This window comes from Kwoniella pini, chromosome 9 (assembly GCF_000512605.2).
Source record: "Kwoniella pini CBS 10737 chromosome 9, complete sequence".
Taxonomy (NCBI): domain Eukaryota; kingdom Fungi; phylum Basidiomycota; class Tremellomycetes; order Tremellales; family Cryptococcaceae; genus Kwoniella; species Kwoniella pini.
Window position 1 is genome coordinate 391446 of NC_091724.1, and position 20732 is coordinate 412177.

General features: G+C 41.0%; 8 protein-coding genes across 8 annotated transcripts; 6 read left to right on the forward strand and 2 right to left on the reverse strand.

Annotated features, from left to right (window-relative positions):
- Positions 1-161: 161 nt before the first annotated feature.
- Positions 162-3170, forward strand: I206_106429 (uncharacterized protein; the record flags this gene model as incomplete). Its single annotated transcript, XM_070203317.1, has 9 exons — positions 162-535; positions 621-903; positions 982-1239; positions 1312-1396; positions 1482-1644; positions 1706-1785; positions 1844-1879; positions 1936-3078; positions 3160-3170. The coding sequence occupies 9 exons, from the start codon at positions 162-164 to the stop codon at positions 3168-3170; spliced, it is 2433 nt and encodes an 810-aa protein (XP_070059418.1).
- A 425-nt stretch (positions 3171-3595) lies between these two features.
- I206_106430 (uncharacterized protein) lies at positions 3596-4114 on the reverse strand (the record flags this gene model as incomplete). Its single annotated transcript, XM_019158928.1, has 4 exons — positions 3596-3661; positions 3743-3838; positions 3928-3979; positions 4050-4114. 4 exons carry the CDS (start codon positions 4112-4114, stop codon positions 3596-3598), a joined length of 279 nt encoding a protein of 92 aa, XP_019008066.1.
- Positions 4115-4855: 741 nt separating this feature from the next.
- I206_106431 (uncharacterized protein) lies at positions 4856-7113 on the forward strand (the record flags this gene model as incomplete). The annotated part of the gene is made up of 4 exons (XM_019158929.2): positions 4856-5078; positions 5145-6517; positions 6585-6768; positions 6848-7113. 4 exons carry the CDS (start codon positions 4856-4858, stop codon positions 7111-7113), a joined length of 2046 nt encoding a protein of 681 aa, XP_019008067.2.
- An 883-nt stretch (positions 7114-7996) lies between these two features.
- On the forward strand, positions 7997-9939 carry I206_106432 (uncharacterized protein; the record flags this gene model as incomplete). The annotated part of the gene is made up of 2 exons (XM_019158930.1): positions 7997-8934; positions 9033-9939. The coding sequence occupies 2 exons, from the start codon at positions 7997-7999 to the stop codon at positions 9937-9939; spliced, it is 1845 nt and encodes a 614-aa protein (XP_019008068.1).
- Positions 9940-10894: 955 nt separating this feature from the next.
- I206_106433 (uncharacterized protein) lies at positions 10895-11575 on the forward strand (the record flags this gene model as incomplete). The annotated part of the gene is made up of 3 exons (XM_019158931.1): positions 10895-11110; positions 11176-11257; positions 11337-11575. 3 exons carry the CDS (start codon positions 10895-10897, stop codon positions 11573-11575), a joined length of 537 nt encoding a protein of 178 aa, XP_019008069.1.
- Positions 11576-11944: 369 nt separating this feature from the next.
- I206_106434 (uncharacterized protein) lies at positions 11945-12690 on the forward strand (the record flags this gene model as incomplete). Its single annotated transcript, XM_019158932.1, has 4 exons — positions 11945-12018; positions 12138-12243; positions 12297-12351; positions 12425-12690. 4 exons carry the CDS (start codon positions 11945-11947, stop codon positions 12688-12690), a joined length of 501 nt encoding a protein of 166 aa, XP_019008070.1.
- A 745-nt stretch (positions 12691-13435) lies between these two features.
- On the forward strand, positions 13436-17017 carry I206_106435 (uncharacterized protein; the record flags this gene model as incomplete). Its single annotated transcript, XM_019158933.1, has 3 exons — positions 13436-13711; positions 13772-14073; positions 14143-17017. The coding sequence occupies 3 exons, from the start codon at positions 13436-13438 to the stop codon at positions 17015-17017; spliced, it is 3453 nt and encodes a 1150-aa protein (XP_019008071.1).
- Positions 17018-17322: 305 nt separating this feature from the next.
- On the reverse strand, positions 17323-20418 carry I206_106436 (ATP-dependent RNA helicase DBP4; the record flags this gene model as incomplete). The annotated part of the gene is made up of 8 exons (XM_019158934.1): positions 17323-17565; positions 17637-18209; positions 18268-18651; positions 18716-19153; positions 19248-19594; positions 19663-20073; positions 20137-20197; positions 20254-20418. 8 exons carry the CDS (start codon positions 20416-20418, stop codon positions 17323-17325), a joined length of 2622 nt encoding a protein of 873 aa, XP_019008072.1.
- Between the last annotated feature and the right edge of the window lie 314 nt (positions 20419-20732).

Here is a 20732-nt window from a genome sequence, read left to right on the forward strand (position 1 = left end):
AGGACATTGATCATACAGTAAAAACCATATCACATAGGGTCAGAATTATCCCAAGATCATAGGCAGAGTACGACTTCAACATGTCATCACCAGTGACTCCATAAGAAGAAATATTTGGTCCAAACCCGCTAAATTTCATTGAACATGAGTGACCCTTTACAATGACCTCTTCTCTTTCAAATCAAGACTCCTCACGAGGAATGATGAAAGATGAGTGTTGGGGAGATTTCACTTCAAATTTCAGTCAATATGAATTAGGACCTGCTATAGGTTTTGGAGCTTCTTCAACAGTATATGAAGCTATCTTTACACCTTCTCAAGCTATTCACTCGACAGATGCATATTCGACAATAGTTACCCCAACTACAGGAGGAAAAATTAGACCAAACTTGTCAATAACATTGCCGGAAAACAATAAAGTTGATATAGGAGAGAGAATATGTGCGATCAAAGTATCTAGCTCTCATCCTGATGTGGAGCTTCTGAGTAAAGAGATCAGATTATTGGGTTTATGTAGACATCCTAATGTTTTGAGGTAAGTTAATTCGGCTTGCAACTTGTACGCTTGGCTTTTGGCAATAATCACAATGATGAACGCTATTGATTAATGTATGAGATAGGATTTTATCAACTTTCACTTTACCACCAGATCATCAGCGTATATGTCTCGTTACTCCCCTTATACCTGGTGGATCATTAGCAGGTATTTTAAAATGGAGATCACGGCTTGTGACTTCGCCTAAGCATCACCGTCTACCTTTCAGGAGAGGTCCGAAAAAACGTCAAGATGCTGAAGATGAGGGTAACGAACAGAAAGGAAGGCTAGATGAAGAGGAAATTAAATGCATAGCTAAGCAGGTTTTGGATGGATTGGGCTACCTCCACCAAAATGGGTTTTTGCACGTAAGCCATCCACAAAAATACCAATCTCCCCGTAATTTTATCTTCATGTGCAGTAGCTGATATTCATTTATGGCTCAGCGCGATATTAAAGCTGGGAACCTCCTCATCGACGAGGATGGTACGATTCTCTTAGCTGATTTCGGCGTTGGTGGTGATTTGAATACACCTCCTTCTCCCATTAGCAAACGGAAAACAAGATTAGCGGCGGACGAATTACGGTTTGATAATCAATCAACAATAGGGATACGGCAAAATGGATTCGGACCAGGTAAGGCGAATGAAAAAGGTTTTGTCGGTGGAGATGACTTAAGAAAGCGGAAGAGTTTTGTTGGTACCGTGAGTCAGATGAGCATTCAAGATCCCAATGCTCGGAAATATGTATAACAGCTGATCTTACAAAATCTTAAGCCAAATTGGATGGCACCTGAGGTTGTTTCGGGACAAAAATATGATCAGAAAGCTGATATATGGAGTTTGGGTATAACGCTACTTGGTTAGTCTCTTTATCCTCCATGCGAATGCTTCCCAACGAGATGAAAAGTTGCGCTTACGAATATTTCATATTGTACATGTTGTAGAATTAGCACACGGGACAGTACCCGGCGCGAGATATCAAACTAGCAAAGCTCTTTCACATATCATTTCTGATCCTTCTCCTACTCTCGATCGGTCACTTGGAGGATTTAGCAGATCGATGAAAGAATTTATTGATATTTGTTTATATAAGGATCCAGCATTGAGGTGATCAATCATGCGTTTTATCACTGGCGACAGAGTTTCTGATATACGATTTTCATTCCAGACCGACTGCTCAGATGCTCATGGAACACCATTGGTTGAGGAATGCGAAAAAGCCTTCATTCTTGGCTCAATCGTTACTTAGTAAGCGAAATGTATCGTATCTCTTGCTCGCCACCGGCTCATGGTGTCCCTTCCACAGCCGAGGTACCTCCACTGACCCAGCGTCAAGAACTCCGTAAGTCTGCTCAAACTTCCATCGAATGAATTATAAATAATACGTAGCTCTTTCAGGTCGTGTTCCTACAATGTCATCCTTGCTGTCCCATACATCCTCTTGGGATTTCCCGAATACTCCTAATCCATCTTTACCTTCTTCACCTGTCAAATCTGTACTAGGTATTCCATCTGCCAGATCGCCATCTATAGCGAGCCATTTAGAATACTTCAGCTCGGTTGGGAGAACTCATTCTAGGAATTCAAGTTTCTCAATTCAACCTCCTAGTCCAAGAATTTCACTGAAACAATGGGCGGATGATACGTATGCTTATAATCATAACCTCAATTCAAGCTTGAGTTTGAGTCTAAGGGCAGGTGGTAGTGAAAGAGGTAGAAAGAGAAATAGTTTGATGGCGTCTGATCTCTTGAGAAGAGGTAAAAGTGTAAATTTTGATAACTCAAAAATAAATCAGGTGAAAGCTTCTAATTCTTTAGAAGTCATACCTCAATCAACCGTTGTCACGCAAGAATCACATGAAGAGAAGAAAGAAAGTCTGAATGGTCAATCTACTTTAGGACTTATGAGCCCAGTGATGGAAATAACACGATCTAAAAACTCGAATGTTGAGCATCTAGATTTGAACGGATTAGGAATATCGAACGCAAGACGTACAATTTTGGAAGGAGGTCATACATCCAGGTCGGCAGAAGCACAGAACCAAGATATAACGACAGGGCAAACGCAGATGAACGTTTCTGCATTATCGGAGAGTCCTGAAGATGTCTTTGATCTTGGAAGACCTATTGAGATTACGCCCGTGATACGTCATCAGAAGATTATGGGCGTTGAGCAGGAGAACGTTGCAGATGAATCGCAGCTGAGAAAGCCTAAAATTCAAGAAGGACGGACCATCGACGTTGCAATCAGGGATGGTACAGCAAATATGAAACAGAGTTTGGTTGATGAGAATGTCAATACTTCGTTAGAACGCACAAATCTACTGGATGGGACAGAGGAGGATGAAGTCGATATTACGAAAGAGAATGCAACGCACAACAGAAAATCAGATAATGATAGAAAAATATGGTCTATGAATGGTAAGAACACGTTAAAGCGAATAGACAGTAAGAATTCGAATAAAAATGATGTTACTTTGAAAGATCCTGTGAAGAGTCATCATTGGCATGGTGTTTTGAGTAGAGTAACTAGTAAGATGCGTGAGTCAAGTTCACTTCTATTGGTTGTTCGCCTAATAATACGAAGAATCATTTAGCATTCAAGCTGATTTGATGTATTAGACAAACGATAAATAATCTTTTAACGGAAAAACGGCGAATAGAAAGCTAAAATGAAGTGTTGTCATATTACTCATTCAAATTTCACTTAGATTATACGGGATTTCCTCATGTTTACCCTGCGAATATATATACCTTTGTACAAATACTTTCAAATTGTAGCTATAATGAAAATGGTTATTCGACTCAAGCACTATCTTAACGTCCTATCTTGATTGAGTACGGTTCAAACTGAATTTTTAACGGGTATATGGGTTTTGCATTTTGATAATTCATATATGGGTTATACAATCTAATTGAATTTATTTGATGAAGAACGAAGGGAAAGTGAATGATATTATTGTCCTGTAGGTGAAATCTAGATTATGAATATCATATCAGTAACTTGCGTCAAAAACAATATGTGATGTGGATAGTAAATTATGGTTTAGAGTATGGTTTAATTACGTACAAGGATAACACCATCTCCTCTTACAAATAACATTTCAACATTACGTCGTTCAACCTGAAAGAATATGGGATCGATTAACTCAAATCGATAGAATTAAGCAATAAAAGTATAAATGATATACAAATTATAACTCACTCTAGGTGGTAATGGATTTCCATCTTCTGTTACATCTACTAAATGTATAGTTTCCTCAACTTGTGATAAAACAACATTCATATGTGCGTCATATGCCTAAACATTTAAATTGATCATATACATTCAGCTTGAAAAAGAAAGTTAAATTATGGAAAAGGAGAATTGATAAAGCAGAAAATACTAACATGAAGTATACCCGTTATTGTTCTATCTCCTCTTAATTTTATAAATACTCGTCTGGAAAATTAACCGAAATAAATCAATTTATTCATTATTTTGCTACAAAAGTATTTCCGAAATTACTCACTCTCCTAAAGACAATTTTACCAAATCTAATGGTTCTGATATACCTGAATTAGCGGCTTCGTCCATTTTGGCTGAACGTTTTTTCTTTTCTCAATGTATATCTTGTTTATGTTTCTGGGATAAGAGGAAAGTAATAAGTAGTATTGTCAATGTTAATATCAATCAGTAACATCGAAAGCAACATTCCAATTCATCGTATCGAAGGATCTTACGTAATGCCATTATGGTACGGACAGACGACTGATGCCCGTGTTTTTACTTTACTCGGACGCGTCTTTTAAATGATCCACATCAACTTATAGGTCATGATCACATATTCATCTAATCAGCGGCAAAATCAAAAGATAAAAACAAAAATAAAAGTATAGAAAAAACGAAATACAGTTTAGTTGACTATATAATCATCGAATCATCAACTCGCTCACCCTTCAATTTCGAGATATTGATCAACACTATCGCTATATCTCAAATCACATTGTAGCGTAGCGTTGTTCGACTGAAAGCTTTGACCCTAATTCGATCTTGTTATATCACCTAAATTTCAAACAAAATTACCCGAGCTCGACTGCAAGAACGATTCATCAATACTATCAGGAACAATTCATGTCCAGGTCAGTCATTCAGTCTGTCTTTGCTATCAAATGAGACACTTTACTAATTATCATCGTATCGCCTATCAGACGAAGAGAAGCAGCTGAATTAGCATTCGCTTTATCCCTCTCTACACAAGAGGCAGGTCGCAAATCCGTAAATACGCCATACAAATTCGATACTAGCTCCGGAAATACAACGCAAGATTCAAAAGATATGGAATTAAGACCTTATCTACCACCTGATGGGACTATGAATGACGTACATACTGGTATTGGATATGGACACGGTTTACCGCCTAGTATAGGTACAGTGAGACCTGAAGATATCATGAAAGCACCTACTGTCTCTACAAATAGCAACAGTCATAGTGGAAGTAGTAAAGCAATGGAAAGTATCAATGATAACTCTAGCAATCCCAGTGGTCCAAATCTCTCTTGTAAGCTGTCTTGCCCTTGCTCTTCGAACAGGGATTAGAAATGCTCATATGTTAGATTCACTGTAGCAGCATATAATCCGTCTATCCAATCATTCCCCTCGCCTTCTGTTAACAATCCTCAAACTGTGAATGGGCTTACAGGTAGTCCTGCTCTTAATCAACCGTCATCATCCTCGGGAAATAGCTCGAACCCTCCTATTCCCACGTCCTTCCCTCATCTAAAACAACCAACTTCGTCAACTACCATTCCCAGTCCAGCATGGTCATCGCCTTTACCACCTACTCGGTCATTACACCTCAGCAGTACAGAGGCATCATCTAACCGGCCGTTGTTCTCATCAACCGAAGGGTCTGGCATACCTCCTCCTATAACGCCTGACACCAGACCGCCAGTCAGAACCACATATGGTAAAACAAGTAAGATCACACCCTCGCCAGAAAAACTACCTACACGAGTTGAACTGTCTTCTTCTCCAACTTCCGAACCACATCATTTGTCAGCGAGACTACGAAGCAAATCACCAATAAAAAAAAGGCAGAATACCATACTTTCAGATGAAGAAGAAGAGGAAGAACCTATCGAGGTTCGCTCGTCTGCGCCAATTGTCAATGGACCAATATCGAAATCAAGAGTCGAAATTGTTTTACCTAAATCGAGACCGCCATCAGCTAGTAGAACCAAGTCGGAGGAGGAACAGACGAAGAAATATAGACATCATTCGCCTGATCCACTGGATAGCTTAGAAGGAAGTGGTGATACCCCTGCAAAGAACTATCAACCGTCATCATCTGCTATAACGTCTTCAACAATTGAAGGGGGTAGCTCGAGAAGAGCATCAAGTAGAGTGGCTGATAATAAGGCGAAAGAAGTCGCTGAGAAAGAAGAAAGACGACGTAAAAGACGAGAAGAAAAAGAGAGGCAGAAAGCGAGTGAAGAGGCAAGACCCAACGCATCTATCAAAGAGAAATCACCAGTCAAACTCGATTCACCCTCAAAAGCGAAATCACCAATAAAAGGAAAAGGAACTTTAGATGAACCTATTGACATTGATGATTCTTTAATGCCTCAGAATCTTCCCTCAGCTGAAGCGATACCTGCGCTTCCGCCTGCGCCTGCGCCGGCACCGAAGGGTAGAAAGAGGAAATCAGATGTAGCTTTATTAGGTGATGATGATGCGGACCAAGACTTCGATCCAAAGTCAACTGCAAAAGCAAAGGCCAAAAAGGCCAAAAAGGAGAAGCCACCAGTTGGAAAGAAAGGCAAGAATGCGCAGAAGGCTGTTAAGCCGCCTGTACCTGAGCTCGATTTGGAATCAAAATCGGTAATCGAAGACTTCGGAGAGCCAAACGAGGAAGAAAACGAGAAGATGGAAGAGGATGAGGTTGAGCAGGTAAAGGAAACAGTAGTGGAGGAGGAAATCATGGCAGAAGTTACAGTAGTAAGTCGCCGCGAGCCAGCGATCCCGACTGCTTCGTGATATTCTGGCTGAGCAGAACTATATTTAGCCAATTAAGTCACCGACGCCTCCCCCGCCTGCCAAGCCCGCTTCTCCCATACGGCCTCCATTGCGAGCAACGTCAAGTATTACATCTACACCATCCGCTCCTTCGCTTAGTCATCGACCGTCACCCGGACCATTTGCTAGAGACGGTACGCCGTCCGCCTCAGGAGGTATCAAGTGGAAAGCACGTCAGTGCATTTTCTCCGCTATGACACCGCATTTTGAAGTGATCATCTGTCGCCAAAACTAACGTTATTCATCCTTTAGCGCGAAATGACTTATCATCGGTACTAGCCAAATTTGGAGGGACCAAAAGATCAGGATTGACGACAAAGGTCAAAATCATACCATTACATCAAAAGATAGGTCCGGCTGTCAAAGCTCCACCGCCTGCTCCTAAAAAGCCTCAAAAAAAGAAAATTGATTCGGATGAGGAAGAAGAGGATGAGAACGGGAGCGAAGATGAAGATGGGAGTAAGAGAGCCGCTAGGGATGCCAAGAAGACCATGGAATGGTTAATGATGGAGGATTGAGGATTGAGGCCATTTCTGAGATTCCCGAGGGGATCATCAATTCGACTTGGCTCAAAAGCGCACCTTTGTACATAGGCCTCTTGGTCTCTTGTCTTCTTGTCCTGTATGATATTGGAAAGTATGTCAACGTTGTACATGTTGTATCTTGGATAATTATGTCAATCTTATCTATCAGCACAATCGTCTTATTAAATAGTATCTCGCCACTTTCGGGGATATATCAATTGAATAGTAGTAATTAACTTAATAAAAGTAAGACGCGCCGAGCTCATCCTCGTGTTACTCCTCTGTCTCACCCTACCTTCACGCGGATCATTCCTCATGAACAGCTAGATAGTATCCAATATTTTATCAATGTTATATCTAAGATCACTACACATAAATTACACACTCACAACCAGGTATTGAGTATCGAGGTTGCTAAGCAATCTCATTGTCGTATTGGGAATATTCGGGTCGGACGACAACTAGAATCATCAACAATTTCCACTCATCTTGCTTCTTCACGACCGTTACGACGATAGAACTCGACTTGCCAAACGCCTTATACCGCTCAATCAAATAATACATCGATCGACACTTCTGTGTTCCACTCGGATCCTCAAGGTGCGAAATAATCGCTTGATCTGATCGAGCTACCTATTGTAGCTCGTGATCAGCCGACAAAATATCTTGTACGTGGATTTCTACCTAATCCTTCTCACATCAATTTTTCCCATATAGTCAGAGCCTTAGTTTAACCTTCCCTTTGACTTGGACATATTTCGAAGTAGCTTCAGCTAATACATTCTCGTATACAGCCTCGTCGCCCATCTTCCCCAATCTGGGGATTGGTGAATCTCGTCGACGTCGACCTTTATCTCCTTCAACGCCATCCGCCAACATGAATCCCTCTTCTACTCCTTCTCTTTCCTTCACACCCCATACTCAGCGATTAGCCATCCGAGGAGCATTAGCCTTCTTCGGATTCTTACTACTGCGAGCATTATTTTTCTCATCTTCTCCTCCAGCTGAGGAAATTCAAGCTCATGGTGTTTTAGAAAGGGTAATTGGAAATGATAAATACTTAGATGTATCAAAATATCCTTTCTTACAATCACGTCAAGGTAGAGATGATAGACCAGATATGTTTGATACAGAAGTATCAGCAGGTTTATTAGATTTTTGGACAAGATTTCAGAAACCTTTTATTACAGGAAAAGATACTGCTCATTTAGATACACAAGTAATGAGAACAGTTGTAGATGATTTACTTCAATTCAATGGTTGGGTAGCTTCTGCTTGTCCAACATTAGTTAGACCTTTTGGACAAAATAATAGAGATGATCATTATGAAGATTTAGCATTAAAAGATCATTTATATTATATCGCAATTGTAGTTCATTCCGCGGATCATTTTTTAGTTGATCAATTAGCAATTATAGTTCAATTAGCAAGAAGATTAGGAACTAGAAATATTTTTGTTTCAATGTTAGATCAAGCTTCAACAGATTCAACACCAACTTTAGCAGATTTATGTGAAGCTGTAATGACGATTTTAGGAATTGCATTTAGAATTAGAAGAGTTCCACCTATGACTGTTGATCCTGCTGCAACTTATTATCCTTTAGAAGAAGCAGAAGCTAGAAATTTAGCTTTAGAACCTTTACATGAATTATGGAATAGAAGATCAATCAAATTTCATAAAGTTCTTTGGTTAAAAGGTTTCACTTGTCCTAATGATGTATTAGAAAGTTTGAGAGTTAGTGAGGCTAATAATGCCGCTATGGTATGTGGAATGGATTGGGCAGAACATAATGGATTCTTTATCTTCTCCGATAGGTAAGTCGACATTTCGCTCTTTCTTCTTGATACACCTTGAACTGTAGTTATGCTTCATTCTATACTCGTTATATGCTGATCAACCACCTTGCACATAGATGGAGAACAAGAGATATCGAGGGAAACCTCTTCCGACAAGCCAAATCCAACTCGAAACCCGAAGCTGGTCCACCAAGAGATAAGACCGGTACTGAGCGATTCACACATCACTTACCATTCCAAACTTTCTGTTGTGAATCAGGTACTCACGTTGTTGATCCTGAACAATCGTACTATCGAGATATCTCATATCGAGCTTCGCCCCTCTCGCACAATCTGTCAACAACGCAAGAACAGCCAAATTGGGATCCTGAAATGCCATGTATGGATTCTACTCAAATGTGGTTCTGTAGAGATCTTTGGACAGACGCTGCTAGAGGTGGATTAAAGGGTGGTAAAAAGGGACATCAAAAATTAAGTGGATCACATAAAAGAGATTTATCAGATTATTTCTCTCCACAAGATGATTTAGAACCTGAATCTACAATTCAAAAAATTGAAAAAAGAAATCCTGAAGGAGATTCAGAAGTAAAAGAAAGAGCTGATTCAGATGAAGATTCAGGAACAGATGTAGATGCAATGGCAGAAGATGCTTCAAATCCTGCACCAGAACCTTTAAAACCACAAGAATTACCTGCATCAGCATTTTTAATTCCAAATTCAGCATTTACACCTGCAAGAATATTAGTTAATCCAAGATGTATAACAACTTATGGAGGTGTAAGTCATACACAACTTGCATTAGATTTATTTGGTGGACCACATGGAGAAGATCCTGCACATAATGCAGGTAATTACGTTTTAGAAGATTGGGCAGGTCCACCTGATTCTTTTGTTTGTCAAGAAATGAGAACAACTGGTGGTAGAACTGCACCTAAATCTCAAAGAAGAGTTGGATTTTTATTACAAAATGAGGTGAGTTTTCATTTTTTTTTGGTTTTAATTTTGGCTTTAATGGGATATTAATTAATTGATAATTTGAATTTTTGATTTTTTAAATAGGTCGGAATTTAGATGAAGATGTATATAGAATTTCAATGCACAATCAATCAAAAAATATCAAAACGTATATCATATCCCACACCAATATTTATATAAACATATAGGTAGAATTGGATTAACGCATTTGGCATGATCATTTTTGGGATGCAAGCTATATTTCTGAATTTTCCAAAGACGGTCATTGTCCTTTATGAAATGATGTGGCGCAATTATGATCACCTAAAGGGATGTTACGATCTTCTGTTTGAATCACGTGCTGTGGCCGGAATTGACCTCAGTAAGATGAAAATATACAGAGCCTTTCTGCATTGTTTGACTTTGCGTTAAATGTCACTGATCTCAGATCTTCCAACCTCTCCGATATTATGTTCAAGTGGTACAGTAAGTTGATTTTGATGTCACCAGCAGTACTGGGTATTTTGTATGTCCAAGATACCATAATTTTTGAATGAAAACGACTGTCACTCTCATCGTTTCGTGCAATACTCTCAGTGTGTCATGTATACAGTATAACTCCTTTTTCAACAAAGCAATAACAAAGGTCGTATAGCTCATGAAGAAGCGAATTATCCTTTCACACTTATCTTTTCCATTCAAGCGGGACTTCAATAGTCAGTGACGTATAGCAGGTATTGGCCAGATTCTTCTGTAAAATGAATAATAAATTATGGTCTAAGAGGATGTCCTATCATTTCTTCTTTTTTTTCTTTTAGGTAAATCAATTCGTAACACTGTTGATCTATCATACAATATGAACAATTACAACTTTTCCCAAGGACAACCTAGTACATACTATCAAAATACAGCTGATTCTATTCAGGAGGGACAATACGATGAAACAAGCTTTTATGATCAAACGCCAATGGATCCTTCGTCCTTTGACCTCCCAAAATTTGATACCCAACCCATCCCTCCACAAATGACACTATTACCGCCTACCGATGATCCCTACGCAGGCTCACTGACCGGATTTGCATCACATAGTATCGCAAGTGGGAGCGACACTCTTCCAAATTACCAGGGTTCCTCAACTATTTCTGAACACTCAAACGATTATTCTGAGGCTTCGCAGTTCGTACCTCGAACATCTGACGAAGCTCAAGTTGATAAAAAGAAAGGTAATACTCAAGATGAGGTATGTCCAAATGAATGATGAAATACTTTTCGAGCAGGTCACCACTAATGTGTCAGAATCGGCAGTACTCAATGGCTTCTCGTACCCCTTCTACTCGCGAAAGAAGACTGGCGCAAAGTACTACCCGCGAAAGAAGACTGGCGCAAAGTATGTATGATAGCCTATCCTTATTTTAAAGCTTCTACGCTGATTTTGTTACGATCGCTTATCGGTTCGCCATAAAAAGATAGAGCAGCTCAAAAGACATTCAGGGAAAAGAAAGAAAAAGAACAAAGAGATTTACAAAATAGTATTACTGAATTGAAATCCAGAAATGCAGAATTAGAAGGAACTCTGGAAAGAAAACATCGTTATGTACAATATTTGGAAAGTCTACTCAAGAGTCAAAATATCTCATTCGAAGAGCAAGATATGAGTGCCGCTCGAACTGACGTTTCGCCGAGCCGTTCTTCATTATCTGAATGAAGCACTGAACGATTTGTATTCATGGCTTAAAGGGAAGTGGGGTTCTCTGAAGCACTGAGCGAAGGATTATGAGGGTTCAGGATGGAATCGAGACTTTTGCGATGCACATATTTTATATGTTTCCATTTTTAATCAGATTAGGATTTTCAGCGTGTTCACAAAGTTATTTCTTTCCTCGTATTATCGCATTGCGAAAGTTTTCTTGGATGTTTTCAGAAGTGAGCTTAATGTAGATTTCGTGGTCGATATTAACATAATATCGACGTCAATGGTCTATCCGCTCATCCATTCTCTGCCAATGAAATGTTACAGTTTGACCTTACCTTTGACTTGCAGGAATAAAGGATTTACTCGAGCTTCGCGTTAGGTATGATAATCGTTTCAAGATTTGAGGCTCAGCAAAGACTGGACTATCTATCATGGATCGTTGCAGGACCCGCACTGTATCCGATGTTACTTCTGTCGACATTTACCTTTCCAAGATAATTTCTAACGAATCGTTTTGTTCAATTTCTTACCGATGAAATTGATACGATTACAATTCTACATTGTCCGACCCAAGGACATTCTTGGAGGAATATACTCGTTCATTCGGAACTATTGAGACTGTACCAAGTTCCGATTTTGCTGGAGGATCATCCGCCACTTCTGGTGAAGGTCCAGCAGAAGTAAGTGCATTCCATAGTTCTGGATTTGCGAGAAGCTTATCTGGACATTGCAGATCATCGAGCCGACTGAAGATGTACGCGGTCGTGAGTCGAAACGACAGGCTGAGAGTGAGTTCAGCGTGCTATTGAGAGCTCAACTACAATAGATATTAGGAAAGCTGATAGCTTGCCTCAACGAAAGAGGCAAAATCTCAGAAGAGGTTTTACCTTAAGAGAAAAAACCAATCGAAGCAGCTAGAAGAAGCAAATTCTCAGCTAGAAAAAGTAAATTCTCAGCTAGAGGAAGCAAACACTCAGCTGAAATGCGAGAATACCAAGTTGACGACTGACAGGAATGAATTAGCAGATGAGAATGAAAGCCAAAAGGAAACTATCCGGGAGCTCCAGAGGCAGGTCGAAGAGTGGCAAAGTTTATCCGCAGTACTTTGGATTCTCGTGGAGCGATGAGCCCGTCTTTTGACTTAGATTCATCGTGGGAAGCGGCTTGAGCATGCCTAGCGTCTTACTGTGCACTAGAAGCATTGGGATTGAGGGTACCAAATCATGAATTTCCGTATAAGGGCGATATGCAGCTCTGTGCATATTATCATGAAAGTACAGTCTCTCAGCTCATAGATATAGAGCAGGGTATATTGTCCTGCTATCCCTGATTTGATGGGTCGTTAGTAATATAACCTATGCATAATGATTCTTCCTGATCATCTGGTCTATTTATCTGCGGTGTCAGGTGTTGGTCAAAATGTAATTGAACGATCGCGGCAATGACCGCTTACTCGAGTATACTTTATGCCGTATATTAAGCATCATCCGCATCACGCTATCTTTAAGACTAAATTCAACTCATTCTCATCACACTCATGACTGCATCTTTGCATTTCTGTGACTATTCCTTGCATTTACGACCTCGAGAGACCATTAATTACTTTTTTGTGTCCGAGTAACTTATCAAGTCAAACCCATATCGCTACATTAGCGTTATCTCAAAATCTTTACGATACGATTGATGCCTCCGCGTTAATTCACCATCGGGTCCGGATCTGACTTGGTTAACTTCCCCATCAAGACGACACACATCGTATTTGAACAAATCCATCTTTCCAAGCTCCTTATACTCCACCGCAGATCGGCTTTAGAGGTATCTCCGACATGATGATACATTTGTGCATCGTGTAAATCAACTATCGTCCTCATCATGTCATATTCGCCATCACCGCTCAAGCCATATCTTCAGCATACCGTATCTTCCTCCTCGAGGACACCCAATCCAAACACCCTCGTAGCCCAGCAAAGTGGTGAAAGAAATCTCGCTTCTTCCTCAGCATCATCCTCCCAGATAGGCACGGGTCAAGTGAGCAGAGCCGATCAGGTATTGTATCGATTTTACCTCAAAACTGTTGGTGTACTTGTAGATGGAAGGTTAACTCATTATGCGGGAAAACAAGCGGGTGAGAAGAAGTACGATAAATGGGTCAGTCAACTATCTTCATTCCTTCCTTCCTTGAAACAACTGACTGACCACCTATTGTAGTTCAATCTGATACTGCCTGAACTCGATGTACACAAAGCCGATCTAGGAATTTACCGTTCTATATCATCATATCAACCTTATACCGAAGCAGGATCTACGCTTTCACCAGAGTCATGCACTATACCGCCATTGCTCATTGCTTTCATTCTTGATACAAAAGATATACCTAATGGACAGGCGTTACTGTGGCACAAGGATGGTGCCAAGATACCGATTGATATAGGTTTAGCGGGAAAAGGTAAGGGTAAAGAGAAGGAAAACAGATCGGGTATCATCCTTGAAAGATGGACTTTCACCGCTCAGTGAGTTTTAATCCATCACTCCTTCAACATGAAGCAAATGCCCTAACGCGGATCTTGCTTCAATTCCAGACTGCCCTCCCCCGATGCACCATCTACCTCTCAATTAGCTCCCCATACAGCTTATCGGTTGGGAATAATCCACTTCCGCGCTCTTTTCTCCCTCATACGTCTCCTTCCAGCATATCGATTATTTCGTCGTCTGAGGCGATCCAACAATGGTCTTCGCATGGGATTGAAACTCTGGGGCGCAGAAGGATACCCGAACTCAGTGGAGGGTTTGGAGGAGGCTTGGGAGGTCATGGAAAGGGGATTAGTAGGCTTGGATACTGGATTGGACCAACTGTCAGCCAAAGATACTGCCCGTCCTGAGGAGATCGAACGCTATGAGTTTCCGAAGCTTGACCTGTTTGGCAACGAATATACCCTTACTACGGACTTTCGACCAGAAGTTGATTTCAGTGTAGAGGATATGGAAGCTGTCTTAAGTGAAAAATTCGTCGATATGGATGAAGATTGGTTCACACCTACTGTGTCCCGTCGGAATACACAGGATAATTCGCCCACTATAAAGCCTGAAACTAGTAGGAAATCTTCCATGCCTACTCCCATCCAATCGAATGCCTCACCTATACCTCAACGTCAAGCTGCTTTACCTGCCGGTTCGTACTCAAGCTCGAACAGGCCGGCTGCAAGCAGAGTCGTGTCAAGCCAGGAGAAGCGGCCAGCGACGAGTCAATGGGGTGCTTTGGCAGAAGGCTTGCCGTTTGCGGGAAGCTCATCGACGAGTCAAAGGGACATGACAGGTCATGAGCCTCCTTCACCTAGTATGGCTACACCAGCTGCAATTGTTGCTGCGCGACGCCTATCTGGTCACTCTATCCAGCCATTCGCGTCCGCTTCGCCATCGACATCCCTTCTTCGCTCGACCCCACCTCAAGCGTATGTTGGATCCCCTGTACCCACTTCATCATCAGCTCGACCAGTTATGGGCGGCTCGCGGCCCTCCTCCATCGGAAGAACAAGTTCTTTCCTGTCTCAATCCGGACGATCTTTCACCCACGCGCAATTAGCCAACATGTATGCTGGCTCAGCGTCCCCGCCCGTTACTGGGGCGATGTCGGGCGTGAGCGTGCAGATACCGACATCTTCTCCGCCTCCGGGGCAATCACCAATTTCGCCGTCTTCCCTTAGCTTTACCAAGCAACCAGTTCCCAGAAGTATCTCAGGTAGACCATATTATATGACGCCAAGCGCATCGTCACCATTCATACCTGAATCTCTTGAACGCGAATCCTCCTTGTCATCACATACTGGCCCGCCTGGGATCATCAAGCGATATTCTTCATCGTTATCTCAGCGATCTGGTCGAGCTATAAGCGGTTCTGGCGGTGCAACCGGTACCGCTGTCGGATCGCAAGGCAGTAGCGTTGGAGAAGGTACTTCGCCCGGACAAGGGTTACTTAGGCGAACAAGTACTAGGGAAAGTGGGCTGAGACATAGCTTGGAGGGACCAAGTGCAAGTGTTATTGCAAGTGCGAGATTACCTCCTCCAGATGAAGATGATATTCAAGCCTTCCTGAAGACACTTGATGCCTTACCCCAACCACCTTCCCTAGCAGCACAGGCTATTCAAGCTTCGAGATCCTATCTACCATCAACGTCTTCTTCCCTATCAGCTCCATCAATTCCTCTAACACCGTCTCCTCTATTGACATCGTCCGGTTCTCCGGGAAACAGTGGCGGAGCTGCATATGGTGGCAGAGTACCAATGACGAAACAGCATATAGATGAAGAGCTTCGACGTATGGCCGGTTCATTCTCTCTCAACACCCCGCCAACATTCACAGGCGGTGCAACATCCGGCTCAGCAATCGATTCTGGCGTATCGTCTCCCGCTCGAGCATCTTCTGGCTCCCACCCTTCATCTATCGGTCTACTCAGCGCATCCCGGCCCAGCTCGGCTACTCGAAGACCCATTCCCTCCAATTTGTCAGAGTATGATGCAAGCGGAAACAGCCGTCCGATGTATCGACGACAGACTTCCGGAGAGAAATCACCGTTAGGACCCGGTTCAGCTTCTGCCTCATCGAACGGATTGGCATATAAAGCGATATCACCTGCTACTGCTAAGCCTATGACAAGTCTTAAATCCGCGGACGAGATTACCAAGCACGCTCATCCTACGTCTAGCTCTGCGGTGACTGGAGCGGCCAGGAGCTTGCCTGGAAGAGGTGTCAGCAGAGACGTGGTCGTACACGATGAGGAACCCATGCCCATTAGATCTGTTGGAGGCGTCCTTTCACCTCAGACTACTGGTGAAACATCGACAATTACGAGCAGGAACACCGATTCTGCAAGATCGAGAAGAGGACCTGTCTTGCTTAGAGGAGGTTTCGGTGATCCGTCTTGTCGACCTTCTACTTCTCGTTCGAGCCCTTCACATAGTCCTGTACGAGATGTGACATTGGGTAAAGGTGTAGGTTTAGGTATCAAAGAATCATCTTCACCCTCTGGAAGGATGATAGACGAGGTCGAACAGCAAATAGGAAATAATTATAGATCACCGTACGCTACTAGACGATTATCAGCCGTCTCAAATTTTACTTCCAATTCGATTGGGACAACTGGTGGATCAGCTAATCTTAGCTCGACAAATGGTCAAGGTATATCAGGTTATCCAGGTTTATCGACGACTAATTCAAACTCGAATAGAGCAATTAGAGCTCAACGGACAGCACCTTCTTCACTTGGAAGAAATAATGATGAAATTATACATGCTTCAGTAGGACAAGTTGGAGGAGCAATAGGAGGTAGAAGACACAGAGTAGGAAGCGAAAGTGGAATCACTAGATTATCTGAGGAGGATATAAGATCTGCGACTGACGAACAATTAGATGAATTAGAAGAGAAATTAACTGGAATGGGATTATCAAGGAAGAAATAATCTTATCAATAATCCTTCATGTAGAGAACCAGACCCTCTTTCGAATACACACTAACATATATTCTCATATAAATATATATTATAGATGATTGTTGTCTTGATTATACTGTTTTAGTTTTCGTCCTTACAAATTGATTTGTTCACTGCTTTCATATTGTTCATCTAGTGTTAATTATGACATCACTCTATCTGCCCTCAAATCATAATAGCGAATGCAATCAAGATTGACTAGACACCCACAGAACTACGCTTCATATACGTATAGAATGAAGCTATAAGAATGCATGCATAAACTGAGTCGATTATTAAGATCCTTGTAATAATTTCAAAGCCAGAGCTTCATCATCTTCTAAAGCACCACCAACAAGTTCATTATCAGAATCATCATTACTCTTAAATTTATTCTTCCTTTTCTTTTTATTCCTAACTTCAGGTTCAGGTTCAGGTGAATTGATAAGACTCCTTTCTTCATCAGAATATTCAACACCACCTAAATAAGCTACTGGTCCATCACCTCCTTCATCATCACTTATAAATTCTTGACGAGCCTAAAATGAAAAAATTCAAAGAAATTAATCAGCAATTTTATTTTAAACTACAATATAAAATTTTAGCTCACTTCTTTTTCACGTTCTTTTCTTTTTCTTTTTAATTCAATTTTCTTTTCTTTTGCAATTGCTTTATCAATTTCATTTGCTAATTTCATTTTTTCTCTTTGAATTTCTAAAAATTCTTTTCTTTTTTCTTCATTTGCAAAAGTATTTTCAAATTCTTTTCCAGTTTCATAAAAATTTCTAGATTCTCCAGTTTTTTCATCAAAAATTAATTTTTCACCTAAAGGTCCATTTTTAAATTTATTTTTTTTAGAACTTAATGATTTTAATTTTCTTTTTGATAAATCTTCTAATGATATTAATGGTTCTTCAATTTGTATTTTTGATTTACCTTTTATTACTTTTGATAATTCTTCAATATCACTATTATCATTATCATTATCGGATATTTCATCTCCTGATAAAGCATGATCTCTTCGAGCTAATGTAAATACATCATCATTTTCTTCTTCTTCTTCATCATCATCTTCACCATCTTTATGAGATATAAGTGCGGTATAATGAGGTGTTAGAATAGATTGATTTTTCCTTTCGAACATTCGATCATATTTCGTTCGAACAGCTGGAGCAGATTTGGGCTAATTATGCAGCGTATCAGCATCGTAATGTGTTAAAGGTCTTACAGGCTTGACTTACTTTTTCAACGGATGAAGATTCGCTATCACTTTCACTAGCTTCGCTTTTATGACTGTTCTCCGCTTCCGTCTCTTCAGCTTCTTCTTCGTCCTCACTTTCTTCTTCATCAACCTCGACCTCGTCATCCTCATCGTCAGACTCCTCGTCGCTTCCAACGACAGCCCTTTCTTCGACTTCTTCGATCGCTTTGGCCTCTTCTTCTTCTTGCGGCATATCCTTCTTCGCGCCACCTCTGACTTTAGCAGCTTTTTGCTCAGCGAATTTGATTTGAGGAGCACCAGGGAGACCCATACTTTCCGCGAAAGCTTCGGCAGGTAAATCGGAGAATTTGAAAATTGACTTATCTTTCTGAATATGTACAGATTTCATGTATGAGATGAATGCCTAATCATATCACAAGTCAATAATGCGGATTCTGAAGTAAAATTGAGGTTTATGGCGAACTCACTCTCTGACCAAGGTACTTTATCTCAGGTTCTCTAAATGCGAAATTTTGCATTTGTTGTTTCAAATTACCCATCTTGCTCTCTTTGATTTTTATCTTCTTCACTTCAATCATTTTCTCTTTCCATCGATTGAGCATACCTTCTTCCTCACTTGGGCAAAGTAAAGTCAAAGCATGTCCTCCAGCTTGATATCTTGCTGTTCTACCAATCCTGTGAATATAGGTGTCTACATCGTCCGGACAATCTAATTGAATAACCCAATCTACAGCTGGGAAATCTAATCCCCTAGCAGCAACATCCGTGCAAATCAATAAAGCGTGTTTTGAGGTCGAGTACTTTTGAAAGATTGATAATCTGGTTGGTTGTTTTTGTTTTCCGTGTAAATGCATTAACGGTAGACCTGGATGCAGTCTTCTGAAAGTCTCAAATATGAATCGGACCTAAATAGCACAGATTATCAGTCAAGATCCAAGCTAGCGTTGTCATAAGGGAGTTAAAGTGATGATATGTGTTGGGTATGTAAAAATAGCTCACTTGTTTACCGGAAGTCACAAAAACGATTCCTTTCATCTTTAAGTGACTCTTCACGAAACCCCAAAGAGTGTCCAATTTCTTCTCCAACCCCACGACAGCGTAAAATTGCTCTAGGTTCGAAGGTACCACACCTTCTTCACCAGCTTTGTTACAATTAATATACTCGGGTTGATAAAGCGATAATTTGGCTAACGAAGCTAAATCTTTCGTTTGGGTAGCTGAGAATAGTAAAGTCTGTCGATTAGGTTTGGTATTCGACAATTGAGTTCCAGAAGAAAAGTGTCCAATAATTGCTCGAAGAGCGGGTAAGAATCCTAAATCAAGCAACCTATCCGCTTCATCCAGTACTAAAGCAGATCATCAGTTTTAGCTACGTCGACTAAATGTTAAGAGCAGGATAGCATATGATACTCACCTAAAACTTTGACTCCGGAAGACTCAAATCCTACTGTACTATCCAGATGTTGTAAAAGTCTACCAGGTGTAGCGATGAGTATATTCATTCTTCCTAATCTTTCTTGTTCCTCTTTCAAAGGTTTACCACCAATAACTAGACCAGCGGAGAAATTATGGTATTTCCCAATATCTCTTAATTGGTTGAAGGTTTGTACTGCTAATTCTCTGGTAGGAGAAATGACAACAGCTCCTAGTCCATCCATTGGTCCCCATTTATCCAGGTATAGCCTCTCTAACATAGGTATAAGGAATGCCAAAGTTTTACCAGATCCAGTTTTTGCTGAGCCCAGAAGATCCTGACCACGTAGAGCTGGCGGAATAGCAAGTTGTTGAATAGGAGTAGGGTTAAGGAAATGGCTCGATTTCAGACCTATAGATAATTCGAAGGTTAGCAATCGTCTTTGGGAATCACATCCAATGATAGGTCTCTGACCTTTGAGAGTCCGAGCAGACAGAGGCAGTTCATTGAAGACGGTGATCTCTGCCGGAGGTACCTATTTAAGCAACATAAGCTGATTTATCAATGGAATAAGGTGGAACGGAAGCTCACCCAGCTATCGACCTTAGCCTGTAGCTCTTTCAGCTCTTCATCTATCCTCAGTCGTTTAGCTTGATTCGACTTCAATCGAGGTTGGGCGGGTTTACCCTTGCCGCCTTTCCCTTTCGATCCTTGAGCTGACTTGGAGGACGAAGCTTTGTTGTCGACGAAAGCCATTATCAAAGTATCGGCTGCAGGTAGATGACCAAGTATATAGAGATTCAAGCCTTTCCGTAATATGGGATCTGGACGAATGATATATGAGATTTTTCAAAATACGTAGAAATGCAATAAAATGCAATAAGCAGGTTGAGCAGCTATGAAAATATCAAAATAAACCACGTGGGACTGTGTGCCTGATTTACATTCCAGCTTGAATGTAACCGTGGGAAAGTTGATTATGTCGTCATGTCTCTTTGTTTTGGACGCGTAGTGGAGGGGGAACATGAATTAACGAGTGGATTTATCGATCGTCCTAAAATACCGTAAGA